The following is an 18308-nucleotide window of genomic DNA, read 5'->3' on the forward strand; positions in this document are numbered from 1 at the left end:
TAGAGCCTTTGTTAACTTGTCATTCAATGCCTCTTTTCCTAACTTCTCTCTTGCCTCTCGGGTCAGCAATGTGTTGTATGACACTCACTTGTGTGTTTCCATCCCCACAGATATCCCACGCACTTACCTCTCCGCTTTTAGAACTTCTAGCTTAATCACTCTGATTTCTTCTCCTCTGTCCTCCCGGTTTGGTCCGCAAATACCAATGCTATTGATGCCACTAGTTCCTCGGTTGCAAGGATCAAAGCATTACGGCACGCTGCAAAGGTACGGTCGAGGAAGGTGCGCTCCCCCTAGCCATATACTATAACAACATGTTCATTATTCACCTGCTTAACATGTTTGAAGAATAGAGTGTGCTCTCTGCAAGGGAGTTCTGTTTATGCCAACACTGCAATATCAAGGTGACATAATTTATCAATGATCGTGCAGTGAAATGGAAGCAGGGAGGGAAATTTAAAGCCCTCAAATAAGGAGATGAGAACACCAGGTTCTTCTATACCAGGCCGCCATCAATGCGGATGTGGTACAACCACATCCACAAAGTAGAAGTGGTAGGGGTGACCCACTCAACACACAATGCTAAGACTACTACCCTCACTCAATTCTACTCTAGAATCCTAGGTACCACCAACAACATCGCCTGGCATTTTGATTTGGGCCGCGTTTAGTTGCGCCCGGAATTGGCGCCGCCGGATTTCCAGCGATGCTGTAGTGCACTGTAGCATTTCGTTTGTATTTGGTAATAATTGTCCAATCATTGACTAATTATGCTTAAAACGTTCGTCTCGCAAAGTACAACCAAACTGTGCAATTAGTTTTTGATTTCGTCAACATTTAGTACTCCATGCATGTACTGCAAATTTGATGTGACGAGGAATCTTTTTTTTTGTATAGTGCCAAAGTTGGGAGTTGGGGGTGAACTAAACATGGCCTTGGCAAACTTGTATGAAAAAGGGCAGTAGTGGATTCAGCGTAGCTCACTCTACCATTTACTGAGCAGGAGGCTAGGAAAGTAGTGGCGGCAATGCACAAGCACAGTGCTCTAGGTCCTAATGGGATGGGCCCTTACTTCTACAAGTGCTGCTAGGCACAGACGAATCTGTCTACCAAGCAATTCCTGGAGGAGTTCTGGAACGACAATGCGTAGTTGAAAAAACAATCGAGCATACATAATCTCATCCTAAACATCCGGGAGCAATGGCACTAGGAGCTTTCATACCAGCCTCACTCCAGAACTGTCCTGTCAAAATCCCGACAAAGATCTTGACCACAAGGTTGCAGACACAAATTCATAAGCTCGTGGACATTGACTAGATAGGATTTCTGATAGGGCGATCCATTGTTGAGAAGTTCGTTTTGTCAACGGCGCAATATACCCTCCATTGCTCTCAAATTGGACTTCGCAAAGGCTTTTATCTCCGTGTCATGGGACAGCTTTATACGCATCCTAGAGGTCCAGGGCTTCTCCAGTACATGGTGTGCTTGGATCAAAATATCTCCTCGGTTCCTCCGAGTCAGCGGTGCTAGTAAATGGTTGCCCTAGCCCTTGGATTGGACTGATGCTATACACCATGGTAGACAAAATAAACACACGTTCATGCATAAGGGAAAGAAAATTGCGAATTGTGCAATGTGAAAAAGAACTTGTTGAAAAGAAAAGGAATGGGCATGCTTTAGATGATGGTGGGTACCATGGTATGCAACATTGCAATATCATACCGTCATCACCTGTTGCACCACACAAACCCGCCTCACCTGCGTGACCGCACCACAGTCACCCCACGCCTACCTACGGCGTGTCACCAGTGTTGTGCCACACCCCTGTTACCATACTAAGCCCTACCACACTTGCCCGCGCTACCACCATTGTGATCCTCCTTGCTCTTACTCGACTCATTCCTACACCACCTTACCGCAGCAGTTGCACTCGAGCGTGGTACATCCTAGCATGCTAGCATGAGTGCGGCACCACACCAGCGACGCAGCACAAGTAGGCACGCGTAGCAGTGCAAGCCACAGGTAATGTATGTGCGTGCGGTGGGGCGAGTTGACGAAAGCACGATGCCCAGGAGATTGGACCAGGTTGGTAATAAGTAATGCAAGTTTAGAGAGCAAAATGTACAATTTGCAATAGAACCAGGATGAAACTCAAGGACAAGTTTAGGGAACTAAGTATAGAAGCATGCAGATCGGGATAAGAACGGAATAAATAAATTTAGAGAAGCACCCACCCTCTCCTCTCGATTTCTACTCTCCCCCAATTCTTCTTGAGCAGATTTGTGCTGTCTTTTGCGGATCCTCACATAAACAAGAAACGCAGTACGGGACAACAGCTTATCCGTGCAACCTGATCCATGGCACTTATATCATGAAAACTGAGACACGTCACTAATGCCCCCAGTAATATAACAAATCAAAAGAGCAACTTCGTACACGTCACGGCCTCACGTACGGGGGATTGCGGCAGCTACTAATGCATCAACACAGTAAAACCACAGCAGCAACGTGCCTTGCAGCAAAAGCACTGTATCTGTCGGGCAACACCAAAAACTAGGCAGTATATCATGAATCTGTAAGTGACGCACTGTATCTGTCAGGCAACACCAAAAACATCGCCCCCAATTAAGTTCCTCCTATAGGACACGGACAATTTGCGTCTGAAACAAAAATCGAACACGCCAAAAAGGGTACATGGGACATCTGAATGGATGCTCTTCTCGCTCGACATAATTTTTTGATTTGCTATTACAAAGGAACCCATTTGCTATCTTTAGTAGGTTGTGTGGCAATATATAATCCTACTAAGCTTTTGGATTTCTTCCTAATTTTGCAGTACACAAGATGTTGCTGAGCCTGGCAGTCTCTTATATAAGGCCCCGATTCGACGATGTGTAACCACCACAAGAAAATTGTCAACCATCACTTGAATGGTGCAAATAAAATCGATGAGTTGTGCCCACCAAATCCAAATGAGTTCGACAGTGCCACCCTCACATCACATCTCTCCTTCTGTGGACCCACCAGCATGCTGACATCCTAAGTCAAGACAAAATAAAAAAGACATATTGGATACTGCTTTCAAATAGATGAAAAAAAGAGATCAACACGACAGGGTAATGCTAGTTTGTAATCTAACAACATGATGGGCTCAGGATTGGAAAGTAGCAAATTATGAACAATGCCAAATTAGATCAAATGAACTATTGCAAATTAGACATGATTTGGTCAAATGAACTATTGCAAATTAGACCCACTAGTTTTGTTGTTTCAATTTCAATTTCATAGGAAAAATTAAGGCCCCAACCAAACTACAGCAACCTGGTGCCCACCATTCCATAAGCTGATGTACCAATACATGTCAAGTTTGGTGAAATAGGGTCAATAAGATTATAATTCAAGAGTGGAAAATTCTGGGTTAAAAAGAAAAGTACCACATTTTTCTCTGGATTATCCAAATTGACATTTGGATGCACCCAACCTGTCCTTATAGCCTGCAAGTACACAACGCAGTAGAAACCATGAGGATAACATGATATATCATTTGCAACAAGACTCGTAATAAATCCAGCACCCTGATATTGCTCACTAAAGTTGATTAAAGTTGATACATGTAGGCACCCATGGTGTGGTATCAGAGACCAACATTCTGGTTGTTGGCTACCACACACCCGAGTAGATCTGGTGCTTTGAGGTACACCAAGTTAGTACTTTCTGATGGCAAACTAATCAACCATCTTAGCAAAACGGAAGTGTCTTTCGTCCATCAAAAAAAGAGTAAGTGTCCAGAAACCACATGCATTGCACAAGGATGCTTAAATGAAGTGTCTACAAACAGCATGCATTGTACTAGTTTGCTTAGTTTAATAGTTGGCATAAAAAGCCACTTCTGATACAAACTCAAACAAAAGCTACACATGGAAAAACCTTTTCCCATCCATCCCCTACAGAATGGACTTGTAGTAACCTCGGTATTTTACATTGGAAAATAGCCTTTTCAAGAACACAATGCCATAACTAGCAAGTGGATAGTTCCTCGTGGTGGCGGCGGCCAGAGATGGACGTCGGAGCTCCCTGGGGCCGCGAGCTAGGGTTTCAGGTTGCGGCGGAAGGAGCTTGGTGGCAGCATAGTAGGGTCTCCGGTGGTAGATGTTACATCACCTCCCCGACGACGGCAGGGGTAGCGCCGAGGCCGCAGGAGCTGTGGGACGGCGTGCGTGGAGGTGGTGGCAGGTGCAGGACGCGTGGGGCGGCAGAGAGGACCGGGGCGTCGTTTTTTTTTTTCCTCTTCGTCGCCCCTACGCTATGGGTTTGGGGAAGGGCGCGCGCCCCTATGCTGTGTGGGTTTGGGGAAGGGCGCGTGCCCCTGTGCTGCGAAGGGCAGGCCGCTGCGGCTGCGAGGCGGCGGCACGTAGGGCAGGCGGGGGCGGTGGAGAGGGCCGGGGCGGCATTTTTTTTCCTTCGTGGCCCCCTGTGCAGCGAGTTTGAGGATTTTTTTTGTTGTGGTTGTCGTGCAAGGGTCATAGAAGCCATGTGTGGAGGCGGATAGAGGCACGCAGACATACGTTCGATCAGACGGGCAGGAGAAAAGGGCGACGTGGAGGCAGCAGGTGACATTTTTGGTATACCACAATATAGATAATGGTAGATCCCTGTACTTTGGAATTCTGTCTAGACCACTCAAAAGAACATCATTATAAATGAAGACCTAAAGGGTGTTACTCCCTCCGTCCCAGTATATAAGGCGCAACTCCCTTTAGCCCAAAGACCAAGAAACCTACTAAATTCGTTGGTTCCGGTGCCAAACTCCTTGGTTCCACCAGCCAGCACTTTACCATGCAAGTAAATACCTACAACAACAACAACAACAAAGCCTTTAAGTCCCAAACAAGTTGGGGTAGGCTAGAGTTAAAACCCAACAGAAACAATCAAGGTTCAGGCACGTGAATAGCTGTCTTCCAAGCACTCCTATCTAAAGCTAAGTCTTTGGGTATATTCCATCCTTTCAAGTCTCCTTTTATTGCCTCTACCCAAGTCAACTTCGGTCTTCCTCTGCCTCTCTTCACGTTACTATCCTGACTTAGGATTCCACTACGCACCCGTACATCTGGAGGTCTCCGTTGCACATGTCCAAACCATCTCAACCGGTGTTGGACAAGCTTTTCTTCAATTGGCGCTACCCCTAATCTCTCACGTATATCATCGTTCCGAACTCGATCCCTTCTTGTATGACCGCAAATCCAACGCAACATACGCATTTCCGCGACACTTAGCCGTTGAATATGTCGTCTTTTCGTAGGCCAACATTCTGCACCATACAACATAGCAGGTCTAATCGTCGTCCTATAAAACTTGCCTTTTAGCTTCTGTGGTACCCTTTTGTCACATAGAACACCAGACGCTTGCCGCCACTTCATCCACCCTGCTTTGATTCTATGGCTAACATCTTCATCAATATCCCCGTCCCACTGTAGCATTGATCCTAAATATCGAAAGGTATCCTTCCTAGGCACTACTTGACCTTCCAAACTAACATCTTCCTCCTCCCGAGTAGTAGTGCCGAAGTCACATCTTATATAGTCAGTTTTAGTTCTACTAAGTCTAAAACCTTTGGACTCCAAAGTCTCCCGCCATAACTCTAGTTTCTAATTCACTCCTGTCCGGATTTCATCAACTAGCACTACATCGTCCGCAAAAAGCATACACCAAGGGATGTCCCCTTGTATGTTCCTTGTGACCTCATCCATCACTAAAGCAAACAAATAAGGGCTCAAAGCTGACCCTTGATGTAGTCCTATCCTAATCGGGAAGTCATCCATGTCTCCATCACTTGTTCGAACTCTAGTCACAACATTGTTGTACATGTCCTTAATGAGCCCGACGTACTTCGTTGGGACTTTATGTTTGTCCAAAGCCCACCACATAACATTCCTTGGTATTTTATCATAAGCCTTCTCCAAGTCAATAAAAATCATGTGTAGGTCCTTCTTCTTCTCCCTATACCGCTCCATAACTTGTCTTATTAAGAAAATGGCTTCCATGGTTGACCTTCCGGGCATGAAACCAAATTGGTTCATAGAGACCCGCGTTATTGCTCTCAAGCGATGCTCGATAACTCTTTCCCATAGCTTCATAGTATGGCTCATCAACTTAATTCCCCGGTAATTTGTACAACTTTGAATATCCCCTTTATTCTTGTAGATCGGTACCAATATACTTCTCCTCCACTCATCAGGCATCTTGTTCGATCGAAAAATATGGTTGAACAGCTTGGTTAACCATACTACAGCTATGTCCCCGAGGCATCTCCACACCTCGATTGGGATACCATCCGGTCCCATCGTCTTACCTCCTTTCATCCTTTTCAACGCCTCTCTAACCTCAGATTCTTGGATTCTCCGCACAAAGCGCCTATTGGTGTCATCAAAAGAGTCATCCAACTGAAAGGTTGTGTCCATATTCTCACCATTGAACAATTTGTCAAAATACTCTTGCCATCGATGTCGGATCTCATCCTCCTTTACCAAGAGATGCTCCCTTTCATCCTTAATGCACTTAACTTGGTTGAAGTCCCGTGTCTTTCTCTCACGAACCCTAGTCATCCTATAAATGTTCTTCTCTCCTTCCTTCGTACTCAAATGTTGGTAAAGATCCTCGTACGCTCTACCCTTTGCCACACTTACAGCTCGCTTTGCAGTCTTCTTTGCCACCTTATACTTCTCTATGTTGTCCACACTCCTGTCATAGTACAAGTGTCTATAGCATTCTTTCTTCTCCTTAATAGCCCTTTGGACTTCCTCGTTCCACCACCAAGTATCTTTAGCCTCGCGTCCCCTTCCTTTGGTTACTCCACACACCTCTGAGGCTACCTTCCGAATGTTGGTTGCCATCTTGTCCCACATATTGTTTATGTCGTCTTCTTCCTTCCAAGAGCCCTCTTTGATAACCCTTTCCCTAAATACCTCTGACGTCTCCCCTTTCAGTTTCCACCACTTTGTTCTTTCAATCTTAGCTTGTTTATCCCTACGGGCACGCACCTGAAAACGAAAATCTACCACCAAAAGCTTATGTTGAGAAACAACACACTCCCCTAGTATCACCTTGCAATCCAAGCATTCTCGTTTGTCCTTTCTTCTTGCGAGGACAAAGTCAATCTGGCTACAGTGTTGTCCGCTACTGAAGGTCACTAGATGAGATTCTCTCTTTCTAAAGAAAATGTTGGCTATCATCAGGTCAAAAGCTACCGCGAAGTCCAGAACTTCCTCCCCCTCCTGATTCCTACTACCATACCCAAAACCTCCATGAACTGCCTCGAAACCTGCGCTTGTAGTACCTACATGCCCATTAAGATCTCCTCCTATAAAAAGCTTCTCACTACTAGGTATAGCTCTAACCAGGCCATCTAAGTCTTCCCAGAACTGTCCCTTAGCACTCTCGTCGAGGCCTACTTGGGGGGCATACGCACTAATTACGTTCAAGACCATATCACCAACGACAAGCTTGACTAAGATAATCCTATCTCCTTGCCTTCTCACTCCCACCACACCATTCTTGAGGCTCTTATCAATCAAAACTCCTATTCCATTTCTGTTCGCGACTGTCCCTGTGTACCAAAGCTTTGAAACCTGTATTGTCCACCTCCTTCGCCTTCTGACCCTTCCATTTAGTCTCTTGAACGCATAATATATTTACACGCCTCCTAGTCGCGGTATCAACTAATTCTCTTAACTTACCTGTAAGTGACCCTACATTCCAACTACCTAAACGGATCCTAGTTGGTTCGACTAGCTTCCTTACCCTTCGCACCCGTCGACTCTGATGCGAAGACCCTTGCTCATTTTTCACTACACCCGGGCGCCGATGTAGCGCGCCACTAAGGAAGCGACGACCCGATCCTTGGTTACTTGACACCATGCCCAGATCACGACACGGCGCGTCACGGGGGTGACGACCCGGCCCTTGCCCATTTAACACCATACCCGGGTTCCGATATGGCGCGTCGCTAAGAGGGTTACGCCCCAACGATTTTCAAGTAAATACCTACACTAAGACTAAAGTGCATGCATGTAAATAGGAAGGAGAAGAGAAGTCTAGCAGAAGCAATAAACGGTGCATGGGTGCATGTTTACTAAACAGAGAGAGAAAGAGCCACACTTTGTATTCTGAGATGAAGAAAAAAAAACAGTTACGCCTTATATACTAGGACAGCGGGAGCATATGTTCAGGCACTTCATCTAACACCTGATGTTGTCAACATTTTTCTCCTCCCCCAACACGAAAATGACAGAATGTTGTCCAAGCGCAAATGATAGGGTGCTTCAACTTACTCAAATAAAAAAAATATATTATTTGCATCACCTTCTACTTTATAAACAGGGCATAAGAATTTATGCTAGTTATTGACATTACTAACCTAGAGATGAACCTGTGGCATGAGATGCACCCCCCCCCCCCCCCCCCCCCCCCGCCCGCCGCAACCACCACCAAATGTTACCAACAGCATCACATAAGCAGTCAAACTTGTTCATCACAGATTTTAAAGGTGGTTTACATTGATAAGTGGTTTTTTTAAAAATAACAGCATGTTATTTCCCACCTTTTTCAATTGTACCCTCCTACGCTGCCCCATTCCTAATTGGTGCATATTGTTCAGAATGTGAAAATTAAAAGACCAAACATCCACAGGTCAACCACTAGATCTAACAGAAACTTGAATACCAGTTGCAAGCACTAAAGTGATCTATTACAAAACCAGTGTTCAATTAGTGCTTTATCATACTCGTATACTACTGATATTATCCTGCAGTACTAAATGGCACAGAAGTCTGGTCAAGTAAGAAGCTGAATCTAGATACTTTATGAATCTAGTAAGAAATTGTATAAGAAAAAAAATGCTACAATATGGTGCTTCCTTATGCCATAATTTCCGTATGAATACTACCCTTAAGTAGCTTGTCCGTATTGGATACCATATAATATACTGAAACCTTTTATAGTAGACTGATACTAAAAAATGGATACTTCCCCCATCCTGGGCATACTCCAGACATCTTGCGCCCAGTAAAAAGTCAATCTTCAAGAGTACAATATCTAAGGAACTAAGAATTAGATGTCAAACTTGTATTTCTTTATGTAATCTATGGTCTAGACCATCCTATCATGGTGTACTCTATGTTGCCTAGTTGCATCAGCTGCACTTGAGAGTTGATTCTTAAAAATTATCTCTCAGGCTATCAACAACATTTTGTTTCTTTGGTATAATATATGTCATACAGCTGTATTAATAAGTGGTAATCTTGCATTTGTGTGCTACCGTACCAGTATCAAGAATTTATGCTTTCTAAGTTTCTAATGACCTTTAATGCAGAAACATTGTTTTTATTTAACATGACTCCACTGCACTCTGGACATCAGCTCAAACAAAAAAAAGCTCTATACTTTGAAATACTTGCAACAACAGACCTTGATAAATGGAATAATAGATCATATATCAGCAGATAGCTCACTAAGATATTAAAATTTTGGACCCTATAAAGGTACAGACTTTTGAGTAATAAAAAGGAAACAAACAAATAACCCTGACAAGAAAAGTTACATTAATCTCCTTACTTGTATAGCGGCAACAGCTTCTATTCCACCGGCAGCACCTAGCAGATGGCCTGTCATCGACTTCGTTGAGTTCACTCGTATCTGCAATACATATAAGCAAAACGTTTGCTCAACTAAACTGAGAAAATCAGAAGTTTGCTTCTTTTGCCAAAAAAAGAAGCAGCAGAAGGTTGCTAGGTCTAAAATATAAGATTCTGAAATACAAAATTGCCTGAGGATTCTGGCCAAAACAATGGTTGAGAGCTTCAAATTCCTTCAAATCACCCATCTGTGTAGATGTTGCATGAGCATTTATATAGTTGATGTCCTCCTTTGTTACTCCAGAATCTGCTAATGCGTTTTCAATACAAAGAATAACCCCTTTCCCTGATATTATATTTGCATGGACATAACATCAGCATCAGCATGAAAGGATATAAGGATAATAGAAGGGAAGCCAAATGCACAACATTAAAGAAAAATATCACCTTCAGGATGAGGCTCTGTCATATGGTATGCATCACATGTGAAACTTCCTCCTAGAAATTCAGCATATATTTCTGCACCTCTTTGCTGCAGAAATACGAGTTGGATGTTCTTAGCATTTGACTGAAATCAGCCTAAACCAAAACGACAATGGACCCAAGAGAATTGCATGAATGAAACCTTTGCATGCTCAAGTTCTTCCAAAACAAGCACACCAGACCCTTCTCCCATAACAAATCCATCCCGATCCTGTGACACAAAGATAAGAATACTGAGAAAAATAAGAATTACATCGCTTTGAAACATTCAACGGCAGATAAATACATGGCACCAAACAAGTACAGCTGATAAATGTATCACTAGCATATAGTAAATCAATAATTTGGTTAACAAGTAGTAATTAGTATTCTTAGATTTACAGATACTAACCACATCCCAAGGTCGAGAAGCTTTTGCTGGATCACTGTTTCTCTGTGAAAGAGCTCTGCAGGCCACAAAACCTCCCAATCCTGCATTTAACAGTTTTAAATGGTCAAAATACTGAAATAGTAAACTCAATATATGCATAAGAAAATTTGAGGTTCAAGTCAAAATGAAACAGAAGAAACTGGGAGTGAAGATATCTAACAATCAGAGGACACCTTACCAATAGGGATGATTGGTGCATCAGAACCACCACAAAGCATTAAATCCTGTATGTTTAGGTTACAACTGCAATTAGACACTACTCATTGTAGAAGAGGTCACAAGAAAATGAAGTTACTTACAGCTTCCCCTCTCCTGATATGATTAGCTGCATTCAGAATGCAGAAGTTGCTAGTAGCACAAGCAGTAGAGATAGAGTAATTTGGGCCCATCCAACCCTGCATATGAAGCACAATTTCAGTAATCAAGAATCATCAAGGAAGCCGCTGGTTAGGTGTTGTGGATACAGTGGAAGTAAACCAGGACCACTTCTGGCATCTCCAGGGTGAACAAGCACCAGTTTCCCTCAAGAAGGTTCCAGCTGAAGCATACTGAACAAAGGGTGTTCACAGGAGTCTGGTGGAGTTGTTTTCCTTTTGCTTGGTTCTTTTCTAGTTTTAGTTGTTCTGGTCGCTTTGGCTTGATGTAATCAGTTGGAGTTTTTCTGGCTTCGGTGCTAAACGGTTAACAGATGTGGTCCATCTGATGCGCTGTAAACGATACTTGTCTTTTGGCTATGGTTCAAAGACGGGGGCGGTTTGGCCCTAGAATTCTAAAAATCTATCAAAGTATCAACAAACGAGTAAAGAAATGAAATAGCAAGGAAAGATCATTAATCATATAAGGTACCAGATCCATAGCAAGTATCGCAGAACCCATGTTTGTAGTTGCAAAAGGTACACAAAATGGGTTCATCTTCTTGTAGGAAACCCTCAAAGCTTCAATCGCATCACTGAAAACCTGATAAAAATAGAATTAGAAGTGAAGCTAATTAAAAGAAACTGATATTTTCAGCAAGTATATCATGTAATGTAAGAATCTGCACCTTCATGCCACCCATGGCAGACCCAATGAGGACTCCACATCTTGATTTTTCCAACTCATTCATGACTTCTTCAGTGATTCCAGCATTCTCCAATGCTTTCTTTCCAGCCGTTATCAAATATTGCATAAATTTGTCCATTCGTTTAGCTAGCTTTGGTGCAACCCAACCATCTGTCGAAAACGATTTGATTTCTCCAGCGATTCTCTGTATGAAACATAGTGTCAAAGAAGTACAGTATGTTTCAGCGTAATTGTGCAACAAACCTCAAATCGTTATCCATAAGAAGAAACTAAATACCGTGGGATAGTGAGAGCAATCAAATGCCTCTATCTCGCTTATTCCACTGATACCCCTTAAAAGGTTATTGTAGAATTCATCAGGATCATGGCCTAGTGGCGTCACTACGCCCATGCCAGTGACAACCACTCTCCTTTGTTTCATATCAGGTTTCTTATTCTCCACAACTGTCCTTTCAGGATGCAAGGCAACTGACATGGCCATTCCTGCAGTTCGCGAGAATTTTGTTCATACAGTGTACAACTATCAGAAATCAGCATGTAAGACAAATAGAAGTGGACAACAGGAAAGGCAATGTCATCCACAAATGCCCTTATATATCAATTGAATCCTTCTTCAAGTAACACTTTGGTCATCTAAGTGTCTCATTGGGGGGAAGACACCACAATCAACAAATAATATAGGTTGGTTTGTCCACACATTTCATTTGGTATGTTTGTGCTGAACTTTTTTTAAAACTTTTGTGCTGAACTAATGGTGCCACAGAGGCACAGCCAAAACCTGGCATGACAGCTGAAATATCAACTGTTAAGGAATGCAAGCTTGCTGTAGTTCCAGACTGGACAATTTCATGAACAAGGCAAGATTTCAGTTTCTTTTGATTGTCAACACGGCAACACCAAAATTGGGTCTGAAATTTCCTTGTAGGCACAGTTCCTCCTCCTGATAAAAATTCTAGGTTTATCATAAATTTAGTGAAACTATTGCAGCCAGACCTAGCAATTACAAACCCACCAACTTACTCCAGAGCATGAGCTGACGAGCCCGAAACCATACAAAAAAAAGACTACACCAAGGTGCCGGCATCAAGCTGGGTATAATCCCCTCGCAGCCTACATCCCGGGCGCGCGCACGAGCGATGTGACCCTGAGAACCGTATAAAACTCACAGCTTTAACCCGCCGCCGAATCTCCGCTGTGACACTACTAATGCGGTGAAACTCCTCCGTTACAGCGAAATTTCACGGTTGAGCTCGCTCGGGCAAGCATGAAAGAAACCACCAGCCTTTGGCAATAGAAAAACGGGAAATGGGCTCACCAGAGCGCGCCCCGCCGCGGCGCCCAGAGCCGAGGCGGCAGCGCGAGCCGAAGAGACCCCCGACGCCGCCGCCGCGGTGCCTGCGTTGCTTCTCCTTCTCGCCATCGCCGCAGGCCGCGGAGAGGCAGGCGGCGACGAGCCAGGTGCAGAGCGGCGGCGCCACGGCCGCCGCCATTGCTCACGGCCTGGATCCCGAGAGCGCTACGAGGACGCGGGCCAGCTGATTTCGGGGGCGGGGACGCGGTCGCGGTCGCGGTCGCATCCACCGGCCCCAAGAACCGGGGTGCAGAGCCCCGAGATGCGTCCGGCGGGCGGGCGGGCGAGAGAAGCAGGGGTGGGCAGGCGGGCGAGTTCGTGGGAGCCGGGGACGCGGCGGGTGGTGGGTGGGTGAGCTCAGCAAGAAAGGAGGCGGCTTGAGCACATCTGGGAGGTGGCGGACGGGGCGGAGGCCGCCATTGCCAGGTGCTCGTGGTGGTGGGAGAGAACAGAGCAGCGGAGCCAGGAGACCAGATGGTTTGGTTTGGTTTGGTTTATTAATAGAGAGGAAATCCAACGCAACCAAACGTCCAAACCAGATGGCAAAACTTTTTTGCGCGAGTCTTTACAGAGTAGTTCTAGGCCCTGTAGATTGCAAATTTTTGCAATCTAGACACTGTAGCACGTTTCGTTTGCAATCTAGACATTATAGCATGTTTCGTTTGTATTTGACAAACTTTGTCCGATCATAGACTAACTAGGCTTAAAAGATTCGTCTCGTGATTTACAACTAAACTGTGCAATTAGTTATTTTTTTTTACCTACATTTAATACTCCATGCATACGTTTAAAAATTGATGTAATGAAGAGAGAGTGAAAAAATTTGAAATTTGGAAGTGATCTAAACAAGGCCCTACTGGTAATAAACTTTTAAGGCCGAAATTTTTATTCTTTTCATTTCAGTACTATTTTTATAAGAACTTCTCGCTTGGGCTGTAGCGGTGGAGTGGAAACTGAAAAGCTTGAGGATGGAGAGAGAGCGACTGGGTGGCGAGGTTTGTTTGGGATTTTGATGTTGCCAGCTAGGGCTCTGGATGCTCCCAAAAATTGCCTTAGGATGGAAGGATTGGAATTGGATAAATATACGTACTCCCCCGGTCTAAGAAATAATAATTGTATTAAAAAGGTCTCATCAAGAAATAATAATCATATTTCAGAATTAAAGAGTTAATTTTATAAATTTTGATCACCAATTAATTAAATAATATATAAATTTAGACATAAAGTTTGTATCAATAGATTTGTATTCAAAGTATGTTTGAGATTATATTGATTTTTTATACTAATAGTTAAAAAATACTTTGTATGAATTTTTTTCTTAAGATATACTCATCATAAGTCAAGAGCTATAATTGAAGCATAGATACCAATTAATCCTCGTCGCTATTCTACAACTGTCCCACCCACTTCATGGAAACATATACTGTATCTTTCTCTTTCATTGTGTTCCTGCCACGGAAGGATCAAATACGTATAGTATGGTCCTATGTTATAATTGCAAAATTCGAAAATATGGATGGTGGTAAAGGTTGGTTACGTTGAACAAGATATACACAGTATTTAAGTTTCTTTGGTTCGCGATGGGGTTCCACCCCACCACGTAATATATGGTTTACTTAGGACAGGAGTGGTGTAACCGGTCAAACTCTTCTTCTACTTAATTAAATACGTGTCACAAGAACATGTTCGTAAAAAAAATGGTTACGCAAGGAGGTAAAAGTATCCATTTCACGAGACTTTTTTTGTGTCCTTCAAAACATAAAAAGAGCTGCGTACGAAAAATATTTGGTAAATTAAAATGCCCCAAATATAGTTTTGATTTTATATACTCCTTAGGAGATAATTCTTGTTATTATCAACCGCTAATGATGATTCTAGTATAAGAGAGTGTCTCTTCACCCTGTCAGGGCCCTCTCTCACTGACGAGTGACGAGGCATCAATCCGACAAGCATTTGTTGACGACACAAAATGTCACTCTTGGTTGACCAAGTGGGTGTTGAGCAGAGCCAGGGGTATGCCATGTATTCCATGGAATATCCATGTTTTTGCAACAAAAACAAATATATGTATTAATGTATATATGTATAATTGTATAGTATATTATAAATTGGTCCACAAGCACAATAGACCTACTACTTGCCCACGAATATAAAGGTATATACGTGTAATTGTACAGTATGTTGTAAATTGCATTGGTCCGTAAGCACAATAGAACTACTACTAACCCACGAAGTTACTAGAAACTGCATCTCGTCTCCGCTCTCCCATTCGGCGAATCATCGATTCGGCACCCTCCGTCCATGGCACAGCACCTCAGCGGATGAGTTGCGGTGCACCGACTTGGGAGTCGGAAGCGGTGGTGGCGACCATCAATCACGATGCAGCCAGCACCCCTCCTCGACTCCCTCCCAGCTTCGTTGTCCGCTCAACTCGTCCTCTCGTTCTTACATTCGGCAACCGGTGTCCAACGGCAGAGCAGACTGTGTTAGGCCCAGTTTAGATAAAAAAAATTTGGCAAAATGAGCACGGTAGTGTTTTCGTTGTTATTTGACAATTAGTGTTCAATCATAGTCTAATTAGGCTTGAAAGATTCGTCTCGTGGATTTCGTCTAAACTGTGTAATTAGTTTTATTTTTTATTTATATTTAATGCTTCATGCATGCGTTTTCATATTTGATGTGACGAGAAATCTTGAAAAATTTAATGTTTTGTGAGGGAACTAAACAGGACCTTAAAGCCATTGGCGGTCACTGCAGTCAACAGCAGCAAGCACGACAGCATCCCTCCACCTCGCGCGGCTCGGTCCCCCCTCAGGCTCAGCTTCCGGATACAGATTTCATTTTCTTCTAATTTATAAAAAAAATGGAAATAATCTTGATTGATGAAAAATAAAAATGAATCACCGCAATCTAATATATTGCATATTGGCATTGAAAAAAATTTATATGTGGAATACCCAGTTGCAAAATCCTAGTTCCGCCACTAACGAGTTGCCCGACTGATGGTTTCTACGGTTGATAAGCCAGTAGATGTTATTTTGTTATGAGAGAAAAATATTATACCATAACTGATAAGCCGTGTTTAAAAATCGATCAGCCTCAGAAATGTGTACTTACCTAGATAGATAAAAAGAGAAACACAAAGCTGAAAACACTTATCCCCTCCCACCCCCCACGCCCCACCCCCATAAAAGTATGTCATATGTAGGTCCAAACTGTCTGATCACGTATGCAAGTACGTTGAGGAGCATGTGTCGGCACCTAACTTCGTTGAGGAGCAGGTGTCGGCACCTAACTTCAATTAATCTTTAACGAGCATGTTTGTTGGTTGATTTCTAGACTGATAAGTTCATTTGGTGTTGATTTATTATGAGAGGAAAACACTGTTGGCTGGTTGATAAGCCCTAACTGAAACCAACAAGCTAAAAGTTCTAGTCTGGTTTTGGTGAATTGATAAAACCCTAAGTGCTAACCTAGTTTATCAAAGTGATTATGAGATAGGTAGCGCTACTCCAAGTGGTGAAGCAATGGTGATCATGACATGATGATGGTGATGGCATAGTGATAATCAAATACTTGAACTTAGAAAAAGGTGAAAGAAAAATAAAAAGCTCAAGGCAAAGGTGAAATTTGATTGGAGCTTTTCGTTCTAGTAATCGAGATATTTAGTAAGTGTGATCACATTTAGGATCGATAGTCGTATTATTAAGAGGGGTGAAACCTGTATCGAAATGCAGTTATCAAAGTGTCACTAGATGCTTTAACTCATCGCAAATGCATTTAGGATCTAGTGGAGTGCTAACACCCTTAAAAATATTTATGAAAATATGCTAACACATATACACAAAATGTGATACACATTGTGTTTAGCACTTGTGAGCAAGGGTAAGAAACTTTACCGGCGGAGTGTTCGTCTGTAGAGTGCGGATAGTCCGACGGTGCCACCGATGCCCTGTATAGAAAAGACAGGGTTTCACAGAGTGCACTGGACGCTGTCTCAACTGGACTGGAGTGTCCGGTCAGTGGAAGCAGTGAAGACGCTGGCGTCGATCTTCGATCGGACGCTAGGTCACTTCGTGACCAGACATTGGCTAGCTGCGTCCGGTCCCGCTGACGTGGCAGCACAAAAAAGAGGAGAAAGGACCGGACGCTGATGCTGTGTTCGATCGTAACCGACCGGACGCGTCCAGTCGTGAATTCCCACCTCTGGAAGCTTACTGGAAGTGACCAGACGCTGGGGTCCTGCGTTCAGTCGTGATAAACCAGACGCGTCTGGTCGCGAGTGGAATCTTACTAGAAGCGACCAGACGCTGGTGTTGGTGCGTCCGGTCACAACTTAAGTGCACTGATGACCGTTGAGATCGGGCGATCAGCATTTGAAGCAGAGGCCACATGGCGTGCATCACGCGACCGAAAGCTAGGGTCCTGCGTCCGGTCGATCTGACCAGTGCGTCCGGCCACCCCGTTTTTCAGTGGACTAAGAAGCTAAGGGCTCTATTTTGTGGGGGCTTCTATTTAAGCCCCATGGCCGACTCAAGCTCACTCTCTTGGCCATTTACATTGACATGGCAACCTTATGAGCTTAGCCAAAGCCGTCTCACTCATCTCCATTATTGATTCATCATCTTTGTGAGATTGGGAGAGAATCCAAGTGCATTGCTTGAGTGATTGCATCTACAGGCACTTGGTGTTTGTGTTTCGCTGCGAGATTCGCTTATTGCTCTTGGTGGTTGCCACCACCTAGATGACTTGGTGCAGCGGAGGAGGATTGGTATGAGTTGATAATTGTTTGTGGCCATCTCCAGTGATTGTGAGGAGACTTGTGTCTTCCCCGGTGGAGCGCCGAATGGTAACTCTAGTGGATTGCTCGTGTCATTGAGTTACCTCACTTGTGGGTAGGTTCTTGTGGTGTCCAATTGTGTGGACGAGGTTCGTGCAACACCTCTTAGCCACCGAACCATCAAGTGTTGGTCAACACAACGGGGACATAGTGTGTTGGCAAGCACGTGAACCTCGAGAGAAAATTGGTTGTCTCTTGTCCTTTGGTATTCTTCTGGTGATTGATTAAGTATTCATCTTGTGATTGGTTCACTCCTCTACGCGACGGTATAATCACCTCACTTACTCATTTACATTCTCGCAAACTAGCTATAGCAAGCTCTTTAGTGTAGCTAGAATTAAGAGCTTGCTTTGTAGATTAAGTTCATCTAGTGGAGCTCTTTAGTGTAGCAATTGTGAAAGCTCTTAGTGAGTAGTGACCTAATAGATTGTGTGTCTAGTGATCATAACAACTAGAATTGTTGAATAGGTAGCTTGCAACCCTTGTAGAGCTAGAGGAAGTTTGTTTTTCGCT

The 18308-nt window shown here is 43.7% G+C and overlaps 1 protein-coding gene across 1 annotated transcript; it reads right to left on the bottom strand.

Moving 5' to 3' along the window:
* Positions 1 to 2563: 2563 nt before the first annotated feature.
* LOC136542253 (3-oxoacyl-[acyl-carrier-protein] synthase II, chloroplastic-like) lies at positions 2564 to 13487 on the bottom strand. The gene is made up of 13 exons (XM_066534600.1): positions 12920 to 13487; positions 11882 to 12087; positions 11585 to 11788; positions 11389 to 11499; positions 10842 to 10937; positions 10721 to 10766; positions 10504 to 10583; positions 10255 to 10323; positions 10077 to 10161; positions 9821 to 9975; positions 9610 to 9690; positions 3435 to 3494; positions 2564 to 3039 (listed from the first exon to the last, which is right to left on the bottom strand). Exons 1-13 carry the CDS (start codon positions 13092 to 13094, stop codon positions 2923 to 2925), a joined length of 1485 nt encoding a protein of 494 aa, XP_066390697.1. The 5' UTR covers positions 13095 to 13487; the 3' UTR covers positions 2564 to 2922.
* Positions 13488 to 18308: the final 4821 nt, after the last annotated feature.

This window comes from Miscanthus floridulus, chromosome 1 (genome assembly GCF_019320115.1).
Source record: "Miscanthus floridulus cultivar M001 chromosome 1, ASM1932011v1, whole genome shotgun sequence".
NCBI lineage: Eukaryota > Viridiplantae > Streptophyta > Magnoliopsida > Poales > Poaceae > Miscanthus > Miscanthus floridulus.

Bases quoted from the DNA above. Each gene is read 5' to 3' on its own strand.
- LOC136542253 (XM_066534600.1), bottom strand. From the start codon at position 13,094: ATGGCGGCGGCCGTGGCGCCGCCGCTCTGCACCTGGCTCGTCGCCGCC. The intron at 10,324-10,503 runs GTTAGTATCTGT...TTTGTGTCACAG, and splicing joins CTTCTCGACCTTGGGATGTG to GATCGGGATGGATTTGTTAT. The intron at 9,976-10,076 runs GTGATATTTTTC...ATATAATATCAG, and splicing joins GACAGAGCCTCATCCTGAAG to GGAAAGGGGTTATTCTTTGT.